Source organism: Epinephelus lanceolatus, chromosome 17, assembly GCF_041903045.1.
Source record: "Epinephelus lanceolatus isolate andai-2023 chromosome 17, ASM4190304v1, whole genome shotgun sequence".
NCBI classification, from domain to species: Eukaryota; Metazoa; Chordata; class Actinopteri; order Perciformes; family Serranidae; genus Epinephelus; species Epinephelus lanceolatus.
Genome location: NC_135750.1, coordinates 24,950,066 through 24,969,449, shown reverse-complemented (window position 1 = coordinate 24,969,449; position 19,384 = coordinate 24,950,066). Strand labels below are relative to the sequence as shown.

General features: G+C 41.3%; 1 protein-coding gene across 3 annotated transcripts; it reads right to left on the bottom strand.

Annotated features, from left to right (window-relative positions):
- Positions 1–868: 868 nt before the first annotated feature.
- On the bottom strand, positions 869–19,359 carry fam135a (family with sequence similarity 135 member A). 3 transcript variants are annotated; one of them, XM_078176148.1, is made up of 21 exons: positions 19,222–19,359; positions 15,991–16,120; positions 13,506–13,585; positions 12,466–12,605; positions 11,587–11,657; positions 11,291–11,464; positions 10,870–10,996; positions 9,613–9,766; positions 8,963–9,040; positions 8,514–8,563; positions 7,119–7,277; positions 6,888–6,961; positions 6,541–6,695; positions 4,473–6,420; positions 4,195–4,355; positions 4,008–4,099; positions 3,783–3,880; positions 2,776–2,927; positions 2,363–2,473; positions 2,154–2,267; positions 869–2,017 (listed from the first exon to the last, which is right to left on the bottom strand). In XM_078176148.1, the coding sequence occupies exons 2-21, from the start codon at positions 16,065–16,067 to the stop codon at positions 1,812–1,814; spliced, it is 4,221 nt and encodes a 1,406-aa protein (XP_078032274.1). In that variant the 5' UTR covers positions 16,068–16,120; positions 19,222–19,359; the 3' UTR covers positions 869–1,811. The 3 variants fall into 3 exon arrangements, with proteins under 3 accessions (XP_078032274.1, XP_033468511.1, XP_033468512.1); XM_033612620.2 differs by lacking the exon at positions 19,222–19,359 and adding an exon at positions 18,251–18,534; XM_033612621.2 differs by lacking the exons at positions 8,963–9,040; positions 19,222–19,359 and adding an exon at positions 18,251–18,534.
- Positions 19,360–19,384: the final 25 nt, after the last annotated feature.

Genomic DNA, 19,384 nt, shown 5'->3' with positions numbered 1-19,384 from the left:
CCAATATGTCGGCCCTGAATCTTGAAAACCTGGTGGAAATAAATCATCAGTCATGTGTTCCTTATAGTCTCCATCTACCTTTCAGTCAGTCAGTTAATGATCCCCTTTCCTAAATATAACTGTATTAGTGGATTACAATAGTCTCCAATCAGCAGGTTGCAGAAGGGCTTTCAAACTCCCTTTATGTGAGAGTGGTAGATTTACAGTACCTCAGGGGGAATGACAAGTTAAAACTTATATTAAACATTCCTGAGATCATGCACAGGCCTACATTATGTGTAATAATACGTGGTATTCTAATACTTTGACTATTGGAAACATCACTGATAAATAAGACAATTCAAGTTGAACTAGCATGACATTAATATTTATACACAAACTGCATAGAAAGTCCCATATGTATTGTAGGTCTAAAACACCTGAATGTGACGGCACTGCCCCCTGCAGGGCTGATTGAGCAACTGCAATAGAAAAATGTAGACAAAAATTTATGAATAATCATTGAAAAAAAAGGCACCAAAATAACACAAACGTTAAAAAAAATTGAAGACACTATAGGATTGCGATTACTGCTACATGTGCTCAATCATAATGAACTCAACCTGAGAGCTGTACAGCAATGTACATCAAAACTTGACTTATGTAATTGTGAAATTCATTGCAACAACAGTGGCTCACATTACTTGACTCATTAAAATGATAGCTTTTTTTCTATATAAAGTGCAGGAACAGTTTCAATCATACATCAGCTCAGACTGTATTAGTAGGCCAAACTAAATCAGCTCACAACTGTTTCCCTGCCAAGTGAACCAAACCCTGAGAATAGAAGTGACAGATGACAAGAACGAAAGAAAAGTCATATAACCCATTTTCATTATATGCATATTTAATGGTAGAGTATGATGATATATAAACAATTTTCCAAGAAACAATTTTTTTCATTCCAAGCAATACTTTCCAGTTCAAACACATAATCACCACATGATACCCACCAAATACTTTCGATAAAACGAGTTCATATTAGCAACATGTGCTTTTGCTGAATAATGATCATTGCTTAAAACCCCTGTAATAAAATGTTGCTATGTTGTAGGCAAAGCTTTATTCTCCCAACACCAGTTTGGGTTAATGTTGTGCAGAATGCTGCAATGGCAAGGAACAGCATAAAGTATTAAGACCAAAGCCAAGGCTGCGAAGTCTGAGCAACAATCCTGTTTCAAATGCGATCTTTGCCATTAAAAATGGAAAATTGTTGATAAAAAAGTAACTTGTACAAATGACCATTTTCAGTACAAAACTTGTAAAATGTAGTTGTGGTGCAAATCAATGCAGTGTCTCTTAAAATTGGTGGAAAACATTTGCAATGGTGAGGACAGTTATGTGCAGACGTGACTTGGGCCAGCTCACCAAAACAGCCATTTCATTTTTGTAGCAGCTACATTTCCAGTTCAGCATCTAATATTAATTGAATAACTTGGAGAAATTAAACGTTAAAAACATAACACTTAAATAACACTGAAAATATAGCATATGATGGGGGAAATCATTTCCCAAACACAAAAAAAAAACCCACAAAAAGTTTAAAACATGGCAGTAGAAAAATAAAAATGTCGATATCCACCGTGATTCCAATATAAACAACATGAAATGAAAGAAATTGTGATTCTGCTCATAAGTCCTTGAAAAGTGATTATATTTATTTAAAAACCAAGAGATAATCCAGATACCATAATCAGAGTAAGGTTTCGATGCAGTGAGGTATTAGCTCCACATTCCTCTCGTCCACCAACGTGTTTGATTCTGCCGCATTTCTACTGAAAGAACTTGAGGCCTGCGACAAGGAAGAACTTCTCCAGGAAGATCTCAGAATCAAGGACGGCAATGTGGGCAGCCCGGCCAATAAGGGAGTTGGCTGTGTTGGGCAGGGCATGAATGACATCGTAACGCACTAGATTACAGTCTTTGTTCTGAAGTACTGGCAGCAGCAAGTTCTCAATCATCTCAGCATACACAGGACCTGGTATGGATGACAGTGGAACAGGCTGAACAGGCGAGGTTTGGTCCATTTGATGTTCTTTAGTCAATTTAACATGTAGAATTATGTGATGGCATATGATTAAGTGTCTAGACAAAATTAGTCAAACACAACTCACCTGTTTGTTTGTCCTTTAATGCAGTTTTGCACATTTCTATCCGAGCAGAGTGATAGGGGACGTAGCGATCCTGCAGTGACCCCACCAGCACCACATTCTTGAAAAACTGCAGACCTTCAAAATCAGATTGATACAAAAGTTATCTCTACAATCTCATATTCCACATATACAGCCCAAAATGTATTTGATGAGAAAAAAGCAAGGCTAACCAGATTTCTTGCTGAGCTTGTAGAGGAAAGTTTGGCGAGGGTCAGAGTTGTCGCGGCACGTCAGCTGCAGGAGTGACCCGGACTTTTTCCACTTCTGCATGAACCAAAGGCCTAAGAACAAACAGTTAGCAGTTATTCAACACCACAATGACACAAGAGGAAGTAGTAGTAGAAGAAGAATTACTTTATTAATCCTCAGGGGGAAATTCAGTTTTTTTACTCTTTGTTATTTTACACACACCACGCGCTCAAAATACACATATGCACACAGGACCCACAGACATGCAGTTGGATAGACGTTAGAGTGACAGAGCAAGAACTAGCATTACCTAGACTGAAGGTAGTATTAGTGAAATACCTGAAAATGGCATACAAGCCGTTTTCTGCCATCAGCTAAATGTTTTGAAACTTGCCTGTGTTGACCAGAGCAGAGCTGTTGTACAATGTACCCAGGTGAGGTCCAGAGAGGGAGAGGAAGGTGTGTAGCCTGCTCAGGTAGCACTTAAACCTCGGCCTGGTTAGAACTGAGCGAACGATGAGATTCCCCAAGGAATGACCCACAAAGCTGCAAATGAAGAATATGAATACACACTGTTAGTGTGTGACCTAAAAGTTAAATAATATGATTTGTCACCTGAGAGGTCTGAGTGAGTAAGTTGGCTTTAAAGGGACAGTTCACCCCCAAATAAGACAAATATATACACATTTTTCCTCTTACCTGTAGTGCTATTTATCAATCTTGACTGTTTTGGTGTTAGAGATATCGGATATAGAGATGTCTGCCTTCTCTTGTATATAATGGAACTAGATGGCACTCAGCTTGTGGTGCTCTAATCACCAAAAACTACACCTGAAAAACTCAACAGCAATGTATCTTTCTATCATGACTTGGTTAGTATAAAGAATCCACAGACCTTGTTGTGAGCAGTTTCACATATACCCATCAAATGTATCTCTGTACAGAGGGATGCATCTATCTACTCATGGACAAGGGGCTCGTGCTCGTGACAGCGCGAGTTGTAAACGTTAATGGCGTCCTCCTGAGTTGAGCTGTAACATAAGCTGGGTGATCTTGCAGTAGATGCACGCTTCCTTCTGTGTGGCGATGCGGTTGGCGGATGTAGTTCAGTAGAAAGAAAACAGTTCCTACATGAAACTGCTCACAACAATGTCTGGGGCTTATCGTGGGTAACCAGGTCATGATTTCTGAGAAGAAACACTGCTGTTGAGTTTTTCAGATGTATTTTTTGGTGCACCACAAGCTAAATGCCATCTAGTTCCACTATACTCAAGAGAAGGCAGACATCTCCAGAACTCTGCATCCCACACCAAAACAATCTAGACTGATAAATAGCACAACATGTAAAATGACATATACAGTAAGTGTAAGTGTAGATTGGGGTAAAATAAAACATCTTACCTTATCTTTGACACTGTAAGGTTGTATATCTGAATATACTGGACTATTTCATCCAGCAATCGGTCTGTCATTGACTCAAAGTCAGCAAAAGTGTCATTCTGTGGATGAGGAGAGCAGCAAATTAAAAGAAAAGACAATGTTTTGGGAGTGTGTTTCATTCAGTAACACTCACAGCTCATTAACGCTGATAGCAGATGACAGAAGAGTCTGTGCTTATCCACTCACCTGGTTCCTCTCAGACATTAGGAAGTCTATACGAGCACCAGGCAGTCCAAGCTCCAGGTAAGTCTTCACCAGTCTCAGGTCTGCACTGTTACCTGCAGCATTGAAAATATGTGTATTTTGAATATGAAAAAAACAAAACACAGCTTTTAAAAGAACTCATTTACTCTTAAAAGATGAGGTTTCTTACCGTCCAGGCCATGGACACAGACTATGAGATGAATGCCTTCTTCACAGTTTTCATCTTCCTCCAAGCTGAAGTAGGGCACAGTGGATGCCAGCTCAGGTACTTCACTATACAAGAATCCAGGCAGCCTGAGCTGTTTCATTTCTTCTTTGGCCTTAATGAACCTGCATAAGTATGATTAAACTATTGAATATTAATTTATAATGTGGGAGACAGGACAAATATCTGCATAAAGTGTAACATTAAGTGAGATATGAAGAAAATTGTGCAGGATGACTCACGCTTTCATCTGTGGTGTGGGTGCACATTCATACCACCGCAGGCTAGAGGAAAAGGAGGTGGAGGGACAGGGAGGTCTTCCCAAGCTGTACCCAACACTGCCAGAGGCTAGGTTGGAGCAGATGGGAGCTTTTGATAAATCCTTGGTTTCATGGGGATAGCCGATGCCAAGCTGTTCAAACAGAAGACTTGTCTCTGAAGCGGCTGCATCCCCAACCTCACTTCGCTCCTCATCACCAACGCCATTAACGAAAGCATAGCCATCCCCTTCCTCGTAGTAACCGTTCTCGATCATCTCATGCTCCGTCTCGTCCTCGTCCTCCTCAACCTGTGGTGCTGCCTGGATTCCCAGTGTGATAGCAGATGTTTCTACAGGGCTGATCTCAGACACATCTGTGCTAGAGCATGAGCCAAAGTAGTTCTCTACCATTCCACGTTTTACCAGGTCAGTGCTACTGGTGGCGGAGTTACTGGAGGGGCAGGCGGTGTGGGGTTCACTACGGGATTCTTTAACCGCTCCAGAACCAGCTGCTCCCTCTAGTCCAAGATCAGAAATGGCTAATAATTTGGGATCTGTTTCCAAGTCAAAGGCAGGTTTTAGAAGTTGGGAATCACCTGCCATAGCGTCAGAGGTGCAGGCCACATCGATGGAAGGTCTCTTAGTGCTATCCCCAGAGAAGACCACGCTTTGCTCCTGCACCAAAACACTGGACTTCCTGCCTCGAACTTCAGCTCCACTGGAGCCCCTTGAGGAACCTTCGCCCTCATCATCTGAGGGCAAAGAGTTGATGGAAGTGAGAGAGGACTGGACTCCACTGACAGCACTTGTATTTTCTGGACAAAGTATTTCTGCTGCCCCACTGGGCCTCTGCACTAAGCTTTGCTGAACAGGCCGTGGTGCAGGACTCAAGAGGGGCCTCTCAGGCTGTGGGGCAGCAACACCTGATTCAGCGACACCTAGTCCTGCACAAGACTGAAATCCTGGAACAAGCTGAGTGGCAAAGGAGCTGGGCTCACTTTCAATGCCCGAGTCTGAGAGGCGAGATGAGGCACTGAGGGCTCCTCCATCTGGCAGCCTGATGCAGTCACTCTTTACCTGTACTGAGACCAGACAGGACTGGCTACGCTGTGCTACCTCCTTACCTGGCCTTTCAAACACAGAGTCCACCAGAGGTCTTGAGCCACAGAGATCCGTCTGGGTGATCTCAGGAATATTACTGGTTAGAGTTCCATCAGTCCGACATGGGAACAGAACCGTTACTTTGTCTCCTTGGTATGGGTCCTTGTTACTTGGTTTCACCTCAATTTGCTTCACACCAGAAGACCACTGTGGCAGCTTTTGGCCACCGTGGTCCACTTGCTCATCTTTGTTAAGTGGTTGTTTGCATGAAGCTAAAACCCCAGTACCTGCCTGAGGATTATACTGTGAGTCCAAGTTTGTAGGCTTTTTGAAAAACCCTTTTTGACAAGCAGCAGTAGGTATACCGTCATCTGCAAGAGAATCAACAGCACTGATTCCACAATGTGCTGATGTGGCACCAGAGTCAAAAACTGAATTTGCATTAGTCCTTAAATAACTACTTGCATCCCTCAGCAAGGTATCTCGTTCCTCTTCTTGATTTAGGGGAGCTTCCCCCTCCTTGTGCTTTGCGTCGCCATAAGGAGCTTTGAGGTTCTTATAGCCCACCAACACTACAGAGTCCTTGGAGCCCTGTCGGATCAGCTTCTTGGAGTTCTCAGTCTTTGAATTTTTCTTCAGTTTGACAGACTTGCCTTTAGACTTAGGCGGCGGATCAAAGCTGTCTGGCCAGGTGTTATCCATAGGGGCACACCGAGACTCAGGTATGGGGCTGGCTGTGGCACTGCACTCCTTGGAGTTGGGCTTGTCCGTTTTGCTGGACACTGAACCAGTCCTTGTATTGTGCATGCCCAGCCAGGGTCCATCGCGATCTTCCGAATCCATCCAGGTCAAACATAAAAAAGCAACACACAAAAACATATTTGGTTTTAAAATGGTGTCAGTACCTACTGACTGTACATCTTATTGGGCAGCAATACTGGATTACTGACCTTCAGTGATAGAATCTAGGTATCTATCCTCAAAGATGATTGGCAGGGAGCTGACATCACCATCCAGGTCTGCACATTCCACTGGAAGTGGAGGCAAAGACAGGAAGTAGCTGGAGCTTTTGATAGCATTAGTCATTTGCTGGTGGCTGTGAGCACTGGTGGGAGAGGAGGGGGAGGGAGGAAAGGAGATAGTAAGAGTCAGACAATGAGAAAAAAAGAGTCAGGGTTTTCCATGCTTGGGCTATAGTATTTCAGACAAGTCGGTGCTGGCACAGGCTTGATAACAGCAACAGTATAACAACAACAGTATATTTCACAATCATGACTGGCATGCCACCGCAACTTACTGTAGTTCCTGATAGGCTAGCGCAGACTGTCTCGGATGTTCGAGACAAAAGAAAGCCTCAGCGAACCGTCTTACCTGTAATAATACCACATTACAGAGAATGCATTCAGTGTGACCCAGAGGTTAGAGTATAATTCTGATCAGTTATCAGAACAAAAAAGGATTATCTTAACTCAAAGGTTAACTAGTCAGACATTTTGACTTGTAGGTGATTTAATTAATTAGGACTCACTCTTAGTGTATGGTGTTCCATAGCTAGTAGGGCAGCAACATGTTCCTGCAGGGACACCACCTCCAGGAACTGTCCCCAGAGCGCCATGAGCAGAGAGCAGAGCTGTGCCAGGTTCATATTAACGAGTTCTGCCAGCTCGTCTGGGGATTCAGCTTTTTGCTAAAAGTATAGAGACATATGTCACCCACCAGAGGGCTCAAGTGAGCATATCTCCCTAACATCAGTGTAAAGAACAATAGCATGCAGCTCTATACAACAGGGTTTGCTTACATTAAGTAAAATGTAGTTAAACAGATTCTGACATTTCTTGATTGTCAACTGATTCATGAATATTGTCCAATCATAAAAAACTGCATTACAATCATGTAAAGCTTCATATAAAGTCTCCAGAATAAATACAAGTTAATTTATTTCCATTGTGGTGTCTGTCTAACCTACTGTCATTGGATATCTAATGTGAAATTCTATATGTGGAAACAAAGTGTTATACACTGAAATATACAAAAAGCACTTGATCTGTATAATGTACCACCACCATCTACAGACATTCCTATCATTCCACAGCTCTGCAAAACATTCTCTATCACTTGTAATCTTGAGAGGGCCAACCCATCAGCACTGCAGGACCCAACACTAAAGAGTGGTTATCTCACCTACACAATTATGAAATGTTTCAGAAACTCATTTTAAACTCCATCCTACCAACTGTGAGGCCTCGTCAGTCTGCTCAAAGATTCACAAACTCTCTGGCTGCACAGAGACTTCAGTGGCATCTCTTCTCTATAATTTGCTGACACACCTTGAGTCACCTGGCAGCTATAAAGAATTCTCACAACTGGCTTAGGTTGAGCTTTCTGGTCTAATCTGCATCCCTTGGTAATAAAAATACTACAGCCTCAATATCCATCAAAACTACACCCAATGCTGAAAAAAAAACTATACAAAGTGCAGTTTATTCCCTTCTGTCACCAGGACTCTGAGCTCACTCGCCTGATTACGTTCTTGCTCCTCTTATAGGCAGCAAGAGACAGAATTTGCATGTATGGTACCATTTTTACCACCTTAAGTTTAATATTGCCCCTTATCAAACCAAGAGCATTAAACATTACTGATAAGCCCATGCACACCCCAATAAATCTTACTACTACTTCTGTCTTATATATGAAACGCAACATAACCACACATTTCCAATAAACCAGGACTTCACACTCATGCCCTCCAGCCATAGACACAAATTAATCCAATGACAGATTTCTCACTTTTCCAACAACTTCTATGTGGTCCTCTGCCCTAATTCCAGTTAACCCCTCCTCATGAACTAAACACCAGGCTTGCTGCTTCCTGTAAATGTTTGTCATTATTACCGAGTGAAGAACAATCAAAGGCAGGTCTTACCTTGACTTGTTCACATAAGTCAGCTAGACGGGCCTCTAAGTCGAGTTGTTCTGAGGAGGCAGAGGAATAGCATTACTAAGATTCACTTTTATAATTCATCTATCTAATTAGACAAAAGACTTTTAGTAGAGCCTGTGATTCAGGCAGAATAAGGAAGTGGTGTTAGACAGCACTGGTGTCAGAAAGAACATTTTATATGACGTGACCAGAGACTACAAGATCTACAGAGCCACTGTCTTATGAGACTCTCTGACCAATGCCTAGTTATAAAAATGGAAAGAAAGATTTAGTAGGTGAAAAGACGACATGACAGCAGATTAAGTGTGACGTCTCTGAGAAGTAGGACATAAAGAGGACATGGTGTTTTCTACAAGAAGGAAACTGGAGTGAAGAGGGAAAAAAGAGAGAAAGGCAGGCTGATTTGAGGTACTGTAAGGGTTGGGACATACCTATGTAGACGTGCCTTTGACTTCGGGGATAGGGTCTTCTGAGTACTCTCTCATATAGGACTTGCATGCTGGGCTTGGCTAGTAAGATTGCACATATAGGCATATTTAACCTCTTGATGATTTGGTCCTGTCTGATGGGTTAATATCTATCCACTTGTGTGGGTTAGGTTTAGTTAGCCTAGCCGTAGTTGTGTTCAGCTGTGTATGGGAGCTGTTACAATTTGCCATCAGTGTGCTGGTTAACAGACTTAAGTAATGAGTGCAAGTATGATTTTGTAAGTAAGATGAACTAAGATTAATTAACCACAGTTAGATTCCTAAGTTAAGGTAGTGGGTTGCTGGTTGTGTAGTCTGTTTAAAGGGTAGAGTATGTTAATGTGTACGGATCAGGTGAAATGACACGACAACTCAACAAACTTGCAATATACAAACAAACACCGACGCTGAAAAGACAAAACAATGAAAATCCATCCAAAGCAAAAAAAAAAATGAATCAGAAGGTACTGTATAGCCTTGAGAATACTTGCTTTCCATTGCGGAAGGATGTAGACATATTTGAATAAACCTGGGATTTCGGATTTCATTGCTTTACAACCGGTTGTACCTCCACACTCCGACATGAATTGATGTGAGGCTACAGGGCATTATACCTAGTTCCATACGATGGGAGGAGGGCAGGTCCTTGGTGATAGAGGTGAAGTAGTCAAAGAGGCCCTGGTAGGCTAGCAGGAGATTGGAGCAGAGGTTATGGTGGAGACTGAAGGCATGCTGCAGACAGTGGTCAGACACCAGGAATGTCCTGCCCTGAGGGATCACGAGGGACACAGAGAAGACGGTATAGATAATTTAATTCTGTAGACAACATTACTGCTGTTCTGAATATTCTAAGCAGGCGCAAACATTCAAGACGAACTCTCAATCTGTAATGCTTTTGCCAATTTTAAATCCAGATATCTGATTATCTGTAATCTGCATTAAATTTTCACAATCAGTGGTCACAAACAGAATTCTGCAAAAAAAAAAAACCAGTAGTGATTCACATCAGGTAAATAAATGACTGTTAAAAACATGACTCTTAAATTGGATTTCAACACCGATCAATAGCCGTATACCCATATTATCATTCTATAGAGAGGAAAATGGCTAAAAATTGCATATTCTGGCATCCGTAACCACTACAGCCCTTTAAATTACGACTGATCAGAACCTCCCAGTTACTTCCAGACATTTATTTTGTGTGCAATATCTGCATGGCAATGCTTTACAGTAGCTTCTGCACAGATATCTGTAGTGAAATGAATAGTCGTCGAAGTGTTGTTATTCCCAAGCTGCCCATTAGTTATGCACCAAGGACTGATGAGAGCATTGCCTGTGTTCTGTCTGAGTGACTCTGCTACATTCACACTACCGCATTTTAGAGGCAGCTTTAGCTGGCCACCTTTCTCCGTCAGAAGAGGCCAATTACTCTCGGCCAAATGTGACAGTGGTCTGATAGTTTCCTCTTCGTCTGACCTATCTGTCAACAGCCTGACACATCTCCCTGTGCTTCAAATGTAATGAGTGTAACACACTATTCTACCTGAGGCGAAGAACTGTCAAACATGAATCCACGGCCATGTCCATGTAATAATCAAAGCCTGTATTGCTGGCAGGGAGCCTTGCTTAAACAATACACGCAGGATTCTTTTTATCCTTACAGCTTTATTTGTACCTCACAATAGGAAACAACCTAGGTTCCAGCTTATCTTGACACCTATTTACTTTTTATCAAGTGCTTAATTGAGCAGTTTGTAACACATGATACAGCGGTGGCATCTTTCAGACTTTTAGAGGTTTAGAGGCATCTTCAAATTCAAAAAAGGAGATTTCTGAAGTCATTGTTCTTGCTATAAAGGAGGGCCACTTACATCTGGTGAAACTTGCTTGACATGACTGCTGCCGAACACCACGTTCTCCAGAGGTGGGATGACTGAGTCTTTGCTCTGTGGTGGAGCGTTGCGGTTAAGCCATGTAGTTTTCACTGGTCGAGGCAAACTAGGTGAACACACAGTGAAATTAAACTCAGCTAAGTCTTTAATGAGAAACTTCTAATGAGGTATCTTCTACTGCTCATTTACTGTTGTGCGTGAATATCAAGTGAAATAAACAACCATCTTGTTTACTTCAACTGCACTGTTAAATTATTAAAGGTTTGTTTTGAAATTCACTGCAAACAATACTAAATAACATGATGGAGAGCAAGCAGCAACACTTGTGCATAAATATAACTATTCAGTACAACAGATGGCCCCTCTGCTGTGAGTGTCTAGTGTTTGATAGCAGTCTGACCTTATAAGGGGCTGATGTAGTGCCACTAGGGAGGCATGGATGGCTACAGAGATGACAGACAGGTGGAAGTAGTCAAACATGACATTGACATGTTGGTGGATGCCTCGCTGAAGGCTAAAGTGCAAACGAAGGGTGCGGCCACTGATATTTTGTAGAGAGCTTGGATCATCCGGCCTATGGAAATTCATTGAGGAAGATACAGAGGTCTATATTAGGGCCACATTTGTATGAGATGCAAATATCAAATCCACAGAAACTAACATAAATATATGCAGTAAAAATGTTGCAACACCTACGTGTAATCACCATCTGTGAAATATAAATCCAAGAAGAGCTGGAAATCCATATCATTGAGGGACTCTTCCACCTGAAAACATTGAAAAACAGAGAAGCCAGTCAGATTTAGTGTCAGTGTATGAAAGCAAGTAATGTCTCAAGTCCATCTGTAAGATCTGTACAAAACCATTCAAGCTGTTTTTTTTTGTTTTTTTTATTTTGATGGTTTCAGCTCTAATAAGCCGGATACATTTTGAAGCCTTTGGTTGTTTCAATCCATTACCCTGAGGACACATCTGATGTCAAAAACACTCTTAATGTGCCCTGTTTGAAGAGCTGAACAAGGATTTGCAAGCGAGCAAATTGTGTGGCACAAATAAAATACTAAACGGAAGCAATTTTGACGAAGATATTCATCATGACAGCTACGCTGCTTTGGGTTGATAACAAAAAAAATCTTGTCTCCATTTCAGTGACATTTCGCAGGTGCATCATGCTTCTAGTGTAGGGCTTTTGATTGAAGACAGCATCTGTGATATTTTGCAGGTGCATCATGCTTTTCATGTACTGCTTTTGGTTGAAGACAGCACCTCAACTTCCAAATTGTGCTCTTAACAGTGGAAAAGAAAGACTATTCCAATATTCCTGCCATAAAAAGCTCCACACAAACTCCTTTCTCTATTTATTTTAAACAAAACACTACAGGAAACCACTGCAGAGAACATGTGATGTGGCTATATTCAGTGGTCAATCAATCTGGTGTAAGTCAGATTGGCTTTTACTGTATGTCTACTACACCAAGTGGGCAGGGAGAAGTAGAATCATATGGAAAAAATACAAGATAGGGGGCAAAAAACAAATTCCCTACTAAAGGCACCACCTCTCTTTCTTGAACGTACCTTCTTCTCATCCAGCAGCATCATCACTTTGAAGAGGAGCACATCGTTGACCACAACCTCCTCATTCTTGTATAGGATTTGGAAAGTTTTGCTGCAGATGACATCATCTTGGACTGAAGCAGGAAACGCCAGATCAGAGCCTAGAGAGAAGCCATATGGATTAACCGTCTGTTCATGAAAATTACAATTCAGCGATTATAGCCAACCTGCTTGTTTTAAAATTTTTCTGTATAAACTTTAAAAACACATGACCTGGTGCTGTGAACAGGCAGAGAAGCCACAGCATGTAAGATGTAATACACATGGCTGAAGTTTAAAGTTGGAGAGAAATCTAAATGGATTTCTCAGATCCAAATGTAAATAAAATTAGAAATGAGCCAAAATACAGGTAATGCTATTCTTTTTACCTGTGCCAGGAATTGTCAGGCAGTGTGTATCTTATTGGGTCTGGATTGAAGATGAAAGTGTTGTGAAGTACTGTTTCTCCATCTACTCTACTGGGCAAGGTTTTCAAAGTCATAAAAATAGAAAATAAAACATTTAAGCACCAGAATTACAAACTCTCTTGATGATCCTGTTTATTTATGAAACGAAGAATTGAGTGCTTTGTGTGAAAGGAGCGGTGCAGATTTCTAAGCAAGGGGGTGAGGCATATGCACTAAGCCTTGGAGAAATACTGAGAACAAGGAGTGGCCTGTGAAATAAGCCACTATTCTACCAGCTCTCTGCTAACAAAACAATAAGTAAACCAAAACTGCAACAACACCAGCTAATTTCACAGAAACTAAATTAATGTATGCATGTTGTTAACCTGAAGTATTGGTATTACTAAATTACAGTCATCTGTGTTTACAGGAAAACAACCAGTAGCCTCAGTGCATTACTGTACATGCATACTGGAGGTTACTGAAATATTATTTAAATGGCTTTAATTGGAGAACTGAGGGGTAAAGGCCAGAGCTGAGCTGCCCAACTGGATTCACAAAGGGCACCTGAATCCTTTCAAAAAGCTCTCTTTCCATCTTCAAATACAAATTTACCTCCCGGGTGAAGCAAACTGGTCTCAACTTTGTGTGGGACCCGGGGTGGCACCTTCAGACCGGCACGAATCTGGTAGAACCTGAAAATGCAGACAACGTTGTATTAGCTCGGCCCAGAGCATCATTAGCATCTCGGTGAAAGGGGAACAAACTGCACAGGTTAGCCACAAGTGCCTCTACTCGTAAAATGACACTACACCTTTCATAAATAAGTAATGAACACTTTCTTTTGCAGTCACTCATGTAGTAAACCTGAGCTCTTAGAGCACTGATGAGCCAGGAGCACAGAGCTGGAGTTTTATCTCAGCAAAGTGAACTATCATTTCACTGCTGCTGTAAGAAAAACAATTTCCAGATGTTAAAGACCACCACTGTTAGAGCTGTGCAGTTTGAGTCATATTTTCTTGAAACGTGGCATATTTTGTTTTTATTGGACACCATGTTGGATGTTCGTGGGGGGAAAAAGGAAAGAAAAAAATGGAATCACATACACTTGTTGAGGAATATTATTCCTAATTGACAGTAAGACAGGGAAATATAGGACACCATACAACACAGTGCCACAATAAGAATTGTATCAGGAAGCACAAAGAGATAGCTTAACTCATATGGTAAGTCTGTGTCACAGCTTGTTTCCTGCTGATGATCATAAAAGCCACTAAGTGATGGCTACATGGTTGATTAGTGCAATAAGTTGTGGAATGTGAGCTCAGTGCCATCAAACAATGACTGTCTGTTGAGTGTAACACGATTACTTTAAGCTGTGTCCATAGGTATTAGTTTCAATACATCATGTGCGACACATAGTTCAGTTAAAACGTGTTTTTCTAACAAAACTGTAGAATCTCTGCTTTCTGTACCAGACCTTTGTAGTACAATAAATATTATAGGTTTTCCAAAACCAACAGAGTTTTGAAAAAGCCAGATTAGCTGATGTGAATGCAGACCCAAAGCTATTTTGTTGTGCCTCAGTCAATTTTTCTTTGCAGTATTGTCTCGCCATAAGACAACTGCAAGAACAGCATAAGTTGTGTTCACTTATTCAGGTTTCGTTGATTCAATATTATGTATAGTGTGCTATATTAGGCTTCCTAAGTTTGCCATGTTACCATCTGTGCAGCACTACGGTAATCAAGATATAAATTTTAATTAACTGAGCCAGAAAAGAGAAGCTCTTGCACACCTGTGCCCATGTGGTACACTTTACTGCAGCTCTGACAGCTTTCCTAAAATGATCTAGGATCTTTACTGGGCAATTAAGAAAAACATTTACCCTTGGATCTTTTCCTTTGACATTCACTGTGCCGTAATGAATTAGAAAGATAAATGTGTTTGTAGTATATGCTTGGACAAGAAATTTCTTTGGTAAAACACTGAAGAGAAAATTTGCCATCTTTTATGTGGATCTCCAGTCAGTTGTCATGGTAAATGTGGCTGATTGCATGCTATATTGACTGAGAAAGCTGAGCTCAAAGCCGCAAAATCTGTTGCTCTTCCTGCATCCAGTGTCGTCATGCGATGTGCCATTGACGTAGTGTGATGCAGTAAGAACAACAGGTTGGATTTTGCCTAGGGTGTTATGGATGAGGATACATTTTACGAGAATATACAGCAGAGAGAAGCTGAGGCTGCAGCTGCCGTGCAAGAAGATATAGCCGTCGGGGACCCTTCAGAACCTGAGCTGCTGAGAGGAAACACCAAGTGGTGCCTTTGCTCAAATTGCCCTTCGATGCCAACAGAAACTGAATCATTCTAAGGCAATGAATTTCAAAGTGGGCAGTTCACCAACACCAACCCCTAGACAGCCCGTGTATCAATTTCTGCGTTACTATGCATGAAAGTTTTACTCCCCACTTGGATAGCGCAGTGCTGGAGACCTTCTTTAGAATCCTGAAGAAACACTGAGAAAGACAACCATGACTAGGAGAGCCAAAAGGGCAGATAATCACTGAGTAAGTATTTCTTTCACCTAACGCTATTTTGTTGAGTTGCCTCTTAGCAAAATACTCTGAATAATTTGAGCTGGGCTTTTTTTGTGAAAAGTAAAAAAGGATGGAGTCAAGCAGTAACGTGCCGGTGCTTTGGTTCAGGCTGGTTCAGACTACCAAGCCTGCATGTTTTTATTGTGTTATCTGCAGAAGTATAAGCGCAGCTTATAAACTTTGGCTGCTCTATAATTTGGCCAACAAAGTGGGCTCTCAAGGGCCATAGGCCTCTAATAGCTGGGCATCAGAAGCTCATGCACAATGCATCCTGCTACATATAAGCATTGCCGGCAGGGCTCTGTCAGCAGGATCACCCAGCTTTCTCAGTCAATATAGCACACACTGAGGAATTCAGTGTTTCAATTGTCTACGTTTACCATCAACAATGACTGGTCATCCACATAAAGGTGGCAAATTTTCCCTTTTATAAATTGCTACCTGCTTGAAACACATAGCAAAAAGGTGTATGATATTAGGTATGTGGAGATAAGGAGGCTCACCCTCTCTGGAACAGGTCCACATTGTAGAACTTGTGGAGCTCCACAGAGAACTCCACTGTGGCCTGGACTTCAGTCATCTTGGTCTCTATAGGCAGAGGTGCCTTACATCATCTGGGATACACCTGTAGGCCTGCAGGCAAGAGTAATCAAATTAGTCATTTTAGCTCCAGCATTCTTTTACAAGGTTTTTATGAAACTTTCTTTGCACTTGGTTAAAATACAGTTTTTCCACTAGAGACAGGTTAGTAAATACAAGACTAAAGTCGAGGTCAAGACCTATATCATCAAAAAATCAGAGGCTAACAAATAAAAGACAACCTCAGCAGTAGCCATAAAGTCACAAGTTCATGATTAGGAATACGTAAGATTTGGGTGATGTTCAGCTTTTATGGAGACTTATTACTGTACTAGAGCATGCGGTCTACATTTGGCATCGGTGGCCTTGTGTCCTCTGGGCCTAATTGAAGTACAGCCTCAACAATTATAGCATTAGTATGACAGGGTAAAGGAAAATACTATGAATACACATTGCAGAAATAGGCCTGAAATACAATATCACCAATTGGTAGTGTTAGAAATAAACACAGACACCCTGGTCATTTAATGCAATCAAATTTAGCTCAAGATTTATTTAGACCTAATTAAAGAAAAGGCCACATCGTTGGTTTTGGCTGTAGTGGAGGCAAAATAAAACTGGCAAAAACAATCATACAGATGGTGCCTAAATTAGTCATGTATGAAATGAATAAATCATCCACTGGCAGACAACAGGTCATTGTGTTCATGCCAGTGAAAACCAATATGAGACACCAACAGCCACCATGAACTTGACCTGGTTGACACAGGTGCCTGATGCAAAGCAAACAGCACCAGGTTATGTTAATATCTAAAAATGCATCCCATCCTGGAAGAAGTGATCTTTAAAAGCTGTCAGTTAACAACAAATTTAACCTGGGTATGACACACAGGATATGCAAGGACACCAGCAGTTAAATGAATACACTGGCTGTCCCTGAAGCATTTATGCTTTAACTTAGGTGTTAATTCCCTATAAAAAAGACATCGAAATAGCTACTCTGTCACTGTTTCACAGAAACTGACTCACATTATTAGTTTGACAATTGAGCAACTCAGTCATGTGAATCAAGCAAACACGTACAAATTGTACAAGACTAAATTATTCATTCATATCAAACCAGTGACAGCTGCTTTTGTTGTGGCTATTTTGTAACTAAACTGCCCGTTTTACAATAATGGCATGAGAAGGGATTAAAGTTACTGTGTAAGTATAACCTGTACAATAGACAGTTCCCTGGTTTATAACGCAAGGGTGTGCAACACAATCAACTCTGCTGCTAAGGACTCTAAAGGATCAAATTTAAATGTAGGATTAATATCACATACCTGTGATCTTCTGAGGGTCTGATGTTTAGTTTAGGGGTCGTCAAAGCAACTGGTTTATCAGGTTTAGTCTTAGAGCATTGGCTGCAGATGTAACACCACACTTATGTAACTTAAAAGCTATTAATAAGGAGAATATATTAAGGTGAAGAAAGGCCAATAAACCAACTGACCTGTCAATGCGAGCTGGATACAGCGTATGAGTGTCTGCTGCTGAAATGTTTGTTCATAAACTTACAAATAAAACAAAACTGCAGTTATAAAAAGCCACAACCAAACAAAATGTCTCATTTCCCTATTCAAACTCTGGAAATTACTGATAAGCAAATGTAACCCACACTAATGACAATTCAAATCAACGACCCACATCGGACAACGACAACAAAACATCTATTCTTATTAAAATATATATGAAAAGGCCTTAGCTTACAGTGGCTGATGGCTTCTTTTTTTTTAAAGGGGGCAACCTTTAACGTTACTGGTTAAAACCCCAAACTAACACAGACCAGTTTATGAACAGCTGTTGAAGTTACGACTCTATGGTTTTGATGCTATTCCCAGAGTCAGTGAGGTGGTAAAGGACCGACCAGTGGGCACAATCTCGGCAAGGGTTATCTTTTGGGTTAACGTTACAGGTGGGAAGCTACCAAACCAACATTTCGCCAAGGGGCCCACAAAAGGTCAGGAGCGATCTTTCAAACGCATAACATAGCATACGTGAACACGGCAACGACAGAAAAAAAAACTCCCTGTTGGTAGCCAGTTAGCTAACGGTAACAGTTAGCGTAACGTTAGCCACCCACCGAACAGTTGTCACCGGGTCTCACATTAGCCGCAAAGGCAAGCTATCGCTACTCACCATTGCGTTGGCAAGCTAACATTAGCTAGCTAACCAACGTTAGCTCCAATTTCAGTCCTCCCCTCGTCCTCTCGCCGTGAGCTGCTGACAGAAAACACCACAGTGCTGACTCTTTCACTTCCTTGTCTGGCTAACGTTATGGTAGAAACGTCCTTAAAATGCTACACAGAGTAGAGTGGCCATGTATCTCTCTTTGAACAGTGCTGTGTGCTAGCCTTCGAGCTAACTGTGCTCAATCTGAGGGGCTGACAGCAAGCGCAGCTCCACCTGCGCGCTTACGAGCATTTAACTGCGCGTTACTGCACATACCACAGGCGCAGTTGACGCGCATGCAAAATTGGTACCTGTCAACGAAACATTAAAGAGGTGCAGCCTGAACAAGGGACAGCAATGACAAGAATGATAATGATTATTATTATTATATATTGCTATTACTATCTATTACTGTCAAACATCTCAAGGTATGTCTTTAGATCTTGTGACACTAGGCATGTCTCTTGTTATGAATAGGTTTCTATCTAAGGCAGGGGTGTCCCAGTTTGATCTCAAGTGGGCTGAAACCAATAAAACCATCACACAATGACCTATAAATAACAACAGCTCAATTTCCCCCTTCTTTTTGTGTAAGTAAGTATGAGCTCATTTAGTATATGTTCATCCTTTTACAAAACAAAAGACTAGCCTGAGATGTCCTAAGAAAAATAAGTGCACTTTCAATATGTCTCAGTTTTTCCACATTCAGTCATTGTCAATACATGTGCATTAATCCATACATTTCCTGATACAGATATATGTGTGATACAGACGCAGACAGATCATTTTCTGAAGCTGCAGACTGACAATATTTTGCACAATGTTCAATATCTTTAAACATGATTATAATAAGTATGCATTCCTATATCTTAGAATTGGATTCTGGTCAGGGTGGGAGAGCCTCTGAAGCAGGATATTACATGAAGTAGGTTACTCACTCTTTAGCTTTAGTTCCTGAAACCTGGCACTTCTTAGCCCAGTCATAACAGGTCGAACTGGACCCTTCAGCAGGCTGGCTCTGGCCTACAGGCCATATGTTTGACACCCTTGATCTGAGGTTTGTGTTGTTGGGCCCATCAGGAAACCTGGCTGTCTTTTGTG